This window comes from Esox lucius, chromosome 13 (assembly GCF_011004845.1).
Source record: "Esox lucius isolate fEsoLuc1 chromosome 13, fEsoLuc1.pri, whole genome shotgun sequence".
NCBI classification, from domain to species: domain Eukaryota; kingdom Metazoa; phylum Chordata; class Actinopteri; order Esociformes; family Esocidae; genus Esox; species Esox lucius.
This window is the reverse complement of record NC_047581.1, coordinates 13,345,339-13,356,815: the sequence shown is the minus strand read 5'-3', so window position 1 is coordinate 13,356,815 and position 11,477 is coordinate 13,345,339. Positions and strand designations below refer to the sequence as shown.

The 11,477-nt window shown below is 38.4% G+C and overlaps 1 protein-coding gene across 1 annotated transcript in view; it reads left to right on the top strand.

Moving 5' to 3' along the window:
- Positions 1-707: 707 nt before the first annotated feature.
- nr6a1a (nuclear receptor subfamily 6, group A, member 1a) overlaps positions 708-11,477 on the top strand; it is a 95,514-nt gene continuing 84,744 nt past the window's right edge. Inside the window, exon 1 of the mRNA XM_010876206.4 lies at positions 708-930. Within this exon, the coding sequence (XP_010874508.1) occupies positions 867-930 (64 nt within the window). The 5' untranslated portion in view covers positions 708-866. The remainder of the gene's footprint in view (positions 931-11,477) is intronic.

Sequence of the window (11,477 nt, the reverse complement as noted above, 5' to 3'; positions counted from 1 at the left end):
ATTCCGGAGAGGATAAATACATAAACCATATAAATAACATACACATATGACAGATACAAAATGCTTTTATATGCATTATGTCACAGAAAAACTAATTATTTCCATTACAAAGAACTGGGTAATGTGTAAAACTTGTTGTTGTTATTATTATTATCTTTATTTCCACCTGCTTTGACAATGTTACCATGTGCTTTGCGTTTTCAGTTTTTGTAAATGTCTCAGAGGCTTTTGCAATCTAGCAACAATCTTATCATTCACCTGTAGCTTTAACCCTCTCGGGTATTCTGATTTGCGCGTAAGGAAGAAAAACCAGGCAACTGCAATAGAAATTAGAACCATTAAAGAATGTGTACAAAAATCCAAATTATATCAGAAATAATCATTACAGCCATGATAAAAACTTGCTGACTTTTCCCCATGAATCACCCGGCTCAACCACAATAGTCAAACACTTTTTGTTGTTATGGCCATTATTTTATAGTTTCACTCGGTCACCCTGGGCGACTTTAGCGTGATATTAAATCCCATTGCATGTTCATAAACACATTATAAACGTATCTTAAACGGAGTTGTGTGTTATGATGTGACGCAACATCACAAACGGTCAAACCCTACATAACCCAGAATGCCTGCTGTTGCGCGTGCGTCACGTAGGCTAATTTTCAGGGTGAAGGATTTGTAGGTATAGGGGTGTGGAAGAACTGTTATTCCAACTACTGACACCAAAAAGCATGGGGCCGTGGTCCGTCCAGTGAAGACAGGAGCTCTTCTGCAGCAAAGAGAGCGTACTGCGTTATCTAATTTAAAATAGTGTTAACAAGCCTCCGGTTGATAAATAGGCGCGCATGCAGCTTTCATGAAGGAGGATGGAGATAGAGAAGAGGACGAATGGGTTCGATTACCCAGAGAGAAACAACACTAAGTCCGACGGTAGGTGCCCTTTTACTTGCTACAATTCCATTGTGGAATTAATAAATGCAAACAGCAGGCTGCTTAGGTGATTAGATTAGATTCGATTCCTGTGCATATTGTCTAGTCAGTTAAAAATCAAGTTTTGTTCATGGGAATCTTTGCCTGTTAAAAATCATGTGAAGTAATTGGCAAAAACTGTGGCATGGATATCTATTCCCCTTAACATCGAAATGTTCCTTTAAATTTATAGTAGCATTATCACCCCGTGTACATATTCTTCTTCTGGTTTTATATGGTTAAACAAACATTACTAATTGGAATGAACCTGATACTATGTTTTGCTTGCTAAATATAGACCTAAATGTCTTTCATTTGTCAGTATTTTGGATTCTTGAATATGTCCAACTGTGATGGATTTGAGTGTCTTTTGCTGAGAACCGAGGTAGGAATGTTTTTATTTGGACGTGAGTAGTCAGCGGTCTTTTGGAGATCGTAAAAGGTGAACTTTTGAACTTGGAGAACGCCCCGAAGCTAATGGGTTTAGTAACAAAATCCTATGTTGTCTATTACCACCACAAAACATGTAAATTACGACGAAAAGGCAGCCAAAGCGGGAGAGAGACTGAGAGAAAAGGCATTGCGCTGTAACAATTCAATTAATCACATTGATTGGTATAACAATTTGACCAATTTAGCTTGGATTTATCTGTTGTGTACCAATTCTAAAAATATATGTTGCCTAGGCCTGCACATATTTGGCATGGTTTGAATTATATTGAATATATTGAATTCGGAGCAATTAAATAGTGTGTATATCTATGTGCTGTAGGCTACATGTGGGTGAGAAAGACATCAGTAATGGCACCACATGTGATCTCCTGTCGTGGCTACATATTGGGGACACAAATCGCTATTCTTCAAGGAAAGACTGCATTAGGATATGTCCCATATGCGGTTATATTTCGTTTCAACAACGATTTATCTCGTACACGAAAGCAATAATAGCATGTTGACCAACAACAAATGCTGTGTATCGTTGTTTCAGGTTAGCGACAACTCTGTCTCCACTCCAGGCGCCAGAGCCGCGTATCGTGCCCCCGTGTGGGTGTCAAGATTTATTGTCATTTCGAGGATTAAAATTCCTAAGTGGCCTTCCCATTGACGTGGAATAGTCTTTGAAAATGTCTTATCGCAATTAGCAATTTACTTTGTAAATTCCGTAATTTTTTCTAGTATACATGCACGTTATTTTGGAAGCATGAGGCCAGTATACAGTCGCAGAAATATATTGACTTTCTAGCCTTAGTTAAACATATAGAATTTACAGATTATACTGAACATTTAATCAGTGACATGTCTGATAGATTTCGATAATTTTTGTGCATGAAAATTCGTTTTTTGGAGTGCTAACATGATTTCAATGACAACATGTAGGCACAGAAAAAGCCTACCAAAGAGATTACCATGCAGCTAGATTAGGACTAATTCTGCTCTCTTTGATTTACATTCGTTTTAAATTGTAATTACATTTCCATTTAAATATTTTACTTAATGATAAAAAAGGTTATAATACATAAAAACCAACTGATCATATACATTATAATATAGTTTGTAATTTAATAAAGTTGCAATAATTTAAATTAAATCACAATTGTTTATTTGATTGATTATTTGTAATACTAGTCTACAATTTGGAAAACATTCACAAATCGTTTTCCAATTATTTAACTTTTTCATTATGCAAATGTCAAGCATTCTGTTAACGAAGCACTTCCTATATCATGGGAAGTTAATTTAATCTAGGTTTTAGTTTCTTCATCAGTTTATATGAAATAACCTATACGTTTTATACTTTATTACTGTAAAGAAATAAAGGTCTGGATAATGTATAGCTGTTAAATTTCATATCCATGGATATTTATTCTCAAATACATAAAATACCTTTTAATGCATACTATTATTGCATCCACATCCCATGAGCATAATGTCTATTAAAACATACTTAAAAAAAAATTATATCCACATTGATTAATACCCTATCACTTAGCCAACTACAAATGTAACACTAAATGTAACACAATATTGCAATCCAGTATAGCAACAAATCTCTTAATGATACTCTACCATTTGATTGAAGTGCCCGGTGGCATGCTATAAGAAAGTATCTACAGTCACCGCTAACATCACCGTTGATGTAGCAGAAGTGAAGAAGGCAGAAATATTCTCATCACTTACTGCTCATCTAATAGCTTGGCTTAACTCTAAATTAATTCCAAGAGAAATTCAATTGCCATTGATCTGAATTGACTGGATTTCCATTGATCGAAAGTGTCAAGACTTCTACTTTGGCCTTTATCTCTCTAATCAATGGAACAGGTCTGTTTTAATGTAATTGTGTTCATATTAAGTTAAATTGTAAAATATGTTTGTGTGATTTGGATGTGCTTTAGCCTCAGGGAGGTGAAGTGCCTGGCAGATTTCTGCCGATCCGGTCAAAGAGAGTGCTTTGTCAGCCCTCCACTGTGACAGTGGCCGGGGGTGGTGGGCAAGGGGCCATAGGGCTTTCCCTGGGGGAGGGGGGCAAGCTGTGTTGTGGGTGGAGATTGAGGAAGGACAGGATACGACCCCTGTGGTGCTGCTGAATGATTCTTGAAGAGTACAGTAGAGGAGGGGGTAGCAGAGAGCAGGAAGACGGGCACAGCAGGCAGATGTGATTCATCATGTCTGTTTTTTTTTACCATAAAGCATTATTACTCTACTCCCATGTTACAACTCTACTCCCATGTTACAACTCTACTCCCATGTTACAACTCTACTCCCATTTTATAACTCTACTCCCATGTTACAACTCTACTCCCATTTTATAACTCTACTCCCATGTTACAACTCTACTCCCACGTTATAACTCTACTCCCATGTTACAACTCTACTCCCACGTTATAACTCTACTCCCATGTTACAACTCTACTCCCATGTTATAACTCTACTCCCATGTTACAACTCTACTCCCATGTTATAACTCTACTCCCATGTTACAACTCTACTCCCATGTTATAACTCTACTCCCATGTTACAACTCTACTCCCATGTTTCAACTCTACCAATCTGTTGTCAACACCACTTTCTCAGGACTGTACGACTACCACTCTATTTGAGTTTATTTTATAACAAAATAAAAAAATATTTAGCCAAGTTCGGACTAGTGGTTCCAAGTCAATAAGAAATGACCAGAACTAAGACTACTATTAAGACTACTTAAAATGAGTCTTCACAGAAATCTGACTCTTTCTTTGGGTCTAGAAACGAATGATAGGAAAGGAAGCATAGAGAGCATCACTTGGTTGGGTATTGTGGAACAGAACAAAAGGATGGATGCCCTTTAGAAAGAGGTCTTCATTGAAATAGTGACATTAGATTGAAACGTATTTGCTTTAAGTGTGATTCAGCAACTAGCAGGCTTTATTATGCCATTATATGTCAGGTTAATATGAAATACAAGAAGAACATAGGGAGCCGATTGTTTTGATATATATATATATATATTATTTCAGTGCACAATACAGACCACAATATGTGCGTCGAGCTCTGCTGATTCTTCATTGTACTGATAGAGAATGCCTTGACTGAAGATACTCAAACAGTGACCCAGTGACGACCATGTAGCTACTGTCTCAGCATTGCTCTGTTCAGACTGAGACAATGGAATGCTCTTCCTTGGTCGGTGCACTGACAGTAGTGTCGTTGCCAGGCAACACATTCCTCCGTTTATCCCCTTAATATACAGAGTGCAGAGGGTCATCAGATCAATGACTGCTGCCACAGCAACCAGCAGACCTCAGGAATCAACACTTCGCTCTGTGGTCTACTCCGAACTTACACAACTCGGACGTAACAATACGCAACTACAGGACACACCCTGTGATCAATGTACATACCACAAACCCAGTCATGTATAATTTCTCAGGATTTGTCTGTGTATTTTAGTCAATCCACTGAAAATCTAATGTGTTTTTGCAGAGACTTGAGCTCATGGAGCTGTTGCTCTTAATATTGACCAAGTCTCAGATGACCCCCAAACAAACCCAGAAAAGTATTTACAACCTCCACTTGATACATGAGCTAGAGGAGAACCACTTTAGCCAGTCAGGGGGAATGACCAGGCAGAGTTTGGGTTAGGTACATGATAACTAGGCAAGCAGAGAAGTTTTTTTCATGCATCCTACAGCCCAACGTAACGCATTGCGTCTCCCATAAGGGACGGGCAGGGAATTAACAGCTGGCTTTGAGATGTAAGGGGGCTGGTGTGGGGGTTATAAAGGCTTTTTGGGAAGAAGGCAGTACAGTAAAAGTTTATCAAGGCAGTGGGTACAGTGACACCACAGATGCGTGAGCCTAGGCTTTTGTCAGGGTTCTGTGATATTCAACACGTTGGCCGGCCAGGAGCCGTAAATGTCTTCAATTTGAGTTTGAATTTGGGCGGAGGGTGAGTTTACAGGGCGCTGTAAAACACTGAACTTGGTATGTAGAGTTGAGATTCCTTTCCTGAGGATCATAAGAAATCCAAGCAAGGCTATTGATAAAGGAGACAGTTGTTACCGCTGTAAAAGGTGGCTTCCCCTAACTCTAGAATGGGTTTCCTTATCACTAACCCTTCAAACAAAGTGAAGTCAGTGATCGAGTAGTGATGAAACATTCTATATAAATCGATTTTTATTAAAGATACGCCTGGTCGCTCGCTCATTCATTCTTTCAGATATACCAAGAGTTCATCTGCTCCCTGAGCCATTATGCACTGATTTAGGAAAGCACGGGAAATAACTTCAGTCATTTCACAGTTAAATAGCAAAGACACACACAGTCTGGAATGTCTAAACCTTCGTCCTTAGTTTTACACTCTTCTACAGTACAGTGTTGGCTGTAGAGATTCTCAAACGTAGTTTGAAACAGGACTTCTAGCTCCTAATTGATGGTGATTCTGATTCTGAAATCAGAGCTCAAGGAGATACATTATTTTGTTCTTATTTATTGGCACTCATGTAATAAGGCGATTTATTAACAGATAATCCTGAGGCAAATAATTGTGTGTGTGGTTGTTTGTTTTTGTCTGCGTGAGTTTGGTAACTAGTCAGGGACTGCTCTGTCAGTGGTCATTGAGGTGCTTCTTGTATGTGTCGACATATCCATGATCTTTAAATTGTTTAAATCATTTTGACTGTAATGCCATATTGTCATTTAAATAAAACACAAAAATGTGTTTTATGTGCATATGTGTATAGTGGATGTAAAAAGTATACACCCCTGTTAAAATGCCAGGTTCTTGTGATGTAAAATAATGAGTCAAAGATAAATCATGTCAGAACCTTTTCCACCTTTAATGTGACCTATAACATGAACAATTCAATTAAAAAACAAACTGATAATAACAAACACAATAACCTGGTTGCATAAGTGTGCACACCCTTAAACTAATACTTTGTTGAAGCACATTTTGATTTTATTACAGCACTCTACTTTGGGTAAGAGTCTATTAGTATGGCATATCTTGACGTGGCAATATTTGCCCACTCTTCTTTGCAAAAGCACTCCAAATCTGTCAGATTGTAAGGACATCTCCTATGCACAGCCCCCTTCAGATCACCCAACCGATGTTCAATTGGATTCAGGTCTGGACTCTGGCTGGGCCATTCCAAAACGTTAATCTTCTTCTGATGAAGCCATGCTTTTGTGGATTTGGATGTGTGCTTTGGGTCGTTGTCGTGCTGAAAGGTGAACTTCATCCTCAGCTTTCTAACGGACACCTGAAGGTTTTGTGCCAAAATTGCCTGGTATTTGGAACTGTTCATAATTCCCTCCACTCTGACTAAGGCCCCGGTTCCAGCTGAAGAAAAACAGCCCCAAAGCATGATGCTGCCACCACCATGCTTCACTGTGGGTATGGTGTTCTTTGGTTGAAGTGCAGTGTTGTTTTTGCGCCAAACATACCTTTTGGAATTATGGCCAAAAAGGTTCAACCTTGGTTTCATCAGCCCATAACACATTTTCCCATGTGCTTTTGAGGGATGTGATGTTTGTTTTTGCAAACATCAACTCGGCTTGGATGTTTTTCTTTGTAAGAAAGCCTTCCATCTTGCCACCCTACCCCATAGCCCATACATATGAAGAGTACGGGAGATTGTTGTCACATGTAGCACACAGCCAGTACATCCTGCAGTTCCTATAATGTTGCTGTAGACCTCTTGGAAGCTTCCCTGAAGCCTTTTCTTCTCATCTTTTCATACATTTTTGAGGGACATCCAGTTCTTGGTAATGTCTCTGTTGTGCCATATTTTCTCCACTTGATAATGACTGTCTTCACTGTGTTCCATGGTATATCTAAAGCGTTGGAAATTCTTTACTACTCTACTCTTGACAGATATCTTTCAACAATGGGATCCCTCTGATGCTTTGGAAGCATCAGAGGCTTTTGGGCCATGGCTTTTGCCCTGAGATGCAACTAAGAAAATGTCAGGAAAATCCTACTAGAACAGCTGAACTTTATTTGTGATTAATTAGAGTCATTGTAAATGATGGCAGGTGTGTAATGACTTCTATTTAACATGAGTTTGAATGTGATTGGTTAATTCTGTACACAGCCACATCCCCAGTTATAAGAGGGTGTGCACACTTATGCAACCAGTTTATTGTAAGGGTTTTATTTTTCATTTTTCAATTGAATTGTTCACATTATAGGTCACATTAAAAGTGGAAAAGGTTCTGACATGATTTATCTTTGTGTCATTCTTTTACATCACAAAAACCTGGCATTTTCACAGGGGTGTGTAGACTTTTTATATCCACTGTATGTACTGTAGCTTTTTGGGCCCCACACCTCTCAGGCAAAACATTGCTTGATGGCAAACAGAAAATGTTAACTTTTAAAGTGTATTTCCTGCAATTGAATGAATTTTGGCATTGGGTAGAAAGAACATTGTCATTTTATGACATATTGCTTGTAAGCCTATATTAGATCACAACCCCTCATGCAGTAAAAGAGGAGGGGTTTCCACGATTCCACAATTCTCTATAGGTGATGAAAAAATAATTTATTGTCACCTATAATGATAGTTATTGTATCAATATCATTCATAAATGAAAGAAAAACGAATGTTGTTGTGCCTTGAAATGAAATAGCACAAAACAAATGATGCATTAGAATATTCCAAGTAGTTTGCTAGTATATACTAGTCAGTCTATAAATGGTTAATAAGCTGTTAAGATGGCTTGTTCATAGATGCTATTTGGGGTGGAAGTAAACTTAATAAGAAATGTTAGTCAGTTTAACACAATGCTTAATGGTGTCTAGCAACATATTTATATTATGGAGAAGTGGTTAAAGACACAGCCTCTTACATGGGGGACACAGGTTCGAGTCCAGTGAGGGAAGCTACCTTTATCTCATCGCGTGCCGGCCTAACTAGACTTTCTTGGTTCCTTTTTTGTTTGACTTTCTTGAGTTTTCACCATACTTTACACCAGTGAATATTTGACATAACACTCACAAAAACAATGTGACGTCTAGAATGCAAATTTTTTTAGTTTGGAATTTTAAATTTGTTAAACTCTCTAAAATAAGAGTTTTATTTAGATAAACAACACTTGATAGCGAGATTTGCGTCAACTATACATTATAGTGTTAACAGGTGAGCATTTCAGTCTTCCACCGTCAGAATGTAGAAGAATTTCCGCGCACATACTGCCTGGAGCTACTCAGGTGTAGACTCAAAACTGTCGCTCATCTCCATTTGAGACACGTGACTGAGGAAGTAGAAGGTCTCAGGACGATTCCTGTTTTGATTTAGTTGATGTTGTTAGCAAATGACTAACGCTGTGTTAGCTGGCTATAGTGAGATATGTTTTCGAAATTAAGCGTAATAATGTCTCTTGTTATATCCATAATCTTTTGTTGGAACCTATTCAATGTTACATTGGTTTATCGCATCCCTAACCATGTTCCCTTTTGTGTTTTATGAGGTTTGACTGACTGGCTAGCTAATCTGCATCATTAGCATTCTACATTTTCATGACTGTCAATATATTTTATAAAGAGCCATGTCTTCTGCCATAGAAACTGAGCATGGCTTTGAGTTTGTTTGTGCAGATTTATAATGCAAAAAAAACTCTTGTTTTAAACCATTCAAAACAAAATAAAATGGAGATTTACACTCTAAAAATAAAAGCTTCTTGGAGGATCTTTCAAGGGTTCCCTAATTGAAACAGCTACATGTTTTTTTCAAGATCCCTTAAAAGTGCTTCTTAAAATGCCTTTTTAATTGTCCCTCAAATACACTTTTTGACGAAATTTCATTTTAAAGGGGTTGTTTAAGTGGTTCTTTTGAGGAACGATTAAAAGAAGGGGTACACATAACGTTACTCCTGGCATAACACAGATACCACAAAATATTAATACAAAAAAATCAAAAGACTTTCAAATTTGGTGCTCAAAAATGTTGTGATGCTTAAAAATCGAGTCTATTACATAATACTATTTGTGATATCAACAATAATGGTATGGGAATTATTTTTACAGTGCCTCAAAAAGCATTGTAACGGTGGGGTGATGGAATGGTACGTCATCTCCCGCTTTTCCTGGTGTCCTTTGCTTCACAAGTACATCCCGGACTGGTCTTCAATCACGCACACCAGGTCCCAATCATTCCATCAGAATGTGTTTCAATGTTTCTCCTCCGCTCCCCTCACTTTCAGTTATTGTTGCTTGTCATTACACGTGTTGGTAAGTGTTTCTTTTGGTTCTGTTTTCATGTATGCCGTTTGTTTGTTCTTGTGTATCGTGACAAGCATTCACCCCCTTGGACTTTTCCTCATTTGATTGTGTTACTGCATGAACTCTAAATTGATAAAATGTCAACACAACACAAAAAAGGCCATAATGTCAAGGTGAAACAAACATCTACAAATTGTTCTAAATTATTTACATATAAAACAGAAAATAAATGATTCAGTAAGTTTTAACCCCCTTGGCTATGAAACGCCTCAATGATCTTTAACCTGTTGTCTTTAGAAGTCACATAATTAGTTGCGTGGAGTCCACCTATGTGCAGAGAAGGTGTTTCACATAATTTCTGGTTATATTCACTTTTCTCTGGGGGGTCCCACTGTTTTTTTGTACAATACCTAACAAAAACTACATCATGAAGATGAAGGAACATTCAAGGCAAATTTGGATTTGCGAAATAAGTTTCTTCAAAAGCAACAGTCAATACATCAAATCTCAGCTACACTTTGCCAGAAGGAATGTGCGCGTTTCTGAGACCAAGTGGAAGGTGATTCTATGGTTTGATGAGACCTAAATAGAGCTTTTTTAAGTGCTATGTTCGACAAAAGCCCAATTCCACATCCTAAGAACACCATCCCTACCGAGATGCATCATGGTGGCAGTATCATGCTATGGGGATGCTTCTCAGCAGCATGGACTGAGAGACTGGTCAGGATTGACCAGACTCATTTAAGAGCGCAGACTGGCTTCTCTTGTAGTAAACTGACCATTTTAAACTGAGAGCCGGACAAGGTGCTCTCAACCTGAATCCCTGTTGGGGGGAGCAAGTCTATCTAATAGTGGGGTAGTATGCATGGTTAGCCTGGGCTGGCGGAAGCAGAGCGGAGGACAGGCTAGACGTTGTGCTACATGGTGTGCATACAGGGGTTACAGGTCTGGCTCTAGTGTTCCATACATGGTGTTCCATACAGGGGTTAAAGGTCTGGCTCTAGTGTTCCATACATGGTGTTCCATACAGGGGTTAAAGGTCTGGCTCTAGTGTTCCATACATGGTGTTCCATACAGGGGTTAAAGGTCTGGCTCTAGTGTTCCATGCATGGTGTTCCATACAGGGGTTAAAGGTCTGGCTCTAGTGTTCCATACATGGTGTTCCATACAGGGGTTAAAGGTCTGGCTCTGGTCAGAATGATGACCACAGCGCAGCCTGTGGATGTAACCCTTGATTCCCTCTACAATCTGTCACATCTCCTATCCACTGTGGCATAGTGAATATTCTTAGCCCCTTGTTTGTGATAAAGGTGAGGATGTTAATCAGACTCAATGTCAAGTCTTCAGTGACGGGATGTTGTGACTCCCACAGGCGGGAAAAGCTCATGAGTGGTTTCTAACGTATAGTGGAAGTGATTTGTGGAACTAGTGTTGTTTCAGACCAAAGGTTTATTCAAATTAACAAGTAACTGCAACTGTATTTATATTGGAATACAGTTGAAATAACATGAAGGACCAAGTACACAGAGCTTTGCGTTAGGAGCAACACAGGTGTGCATAGCAACCTACTGTTGTACATCTAGATGTTTTGTGCAACAATGATCACAGTTTCTTTTTTTGCATCATAGTTTTTTTTATCACAATTAACAATACAGTAGTATTAGATTTGGCAGTCATTAAACTAGCATGATTTGTCCAACAATATCTATTATTATTTAGCTAACATAGCAGAGTCATTCAAACCTAAAGTGAAAAGACAGCACATTCAGTTTAATGTTTCAAAAAAGCTATGAACAAAATTTAC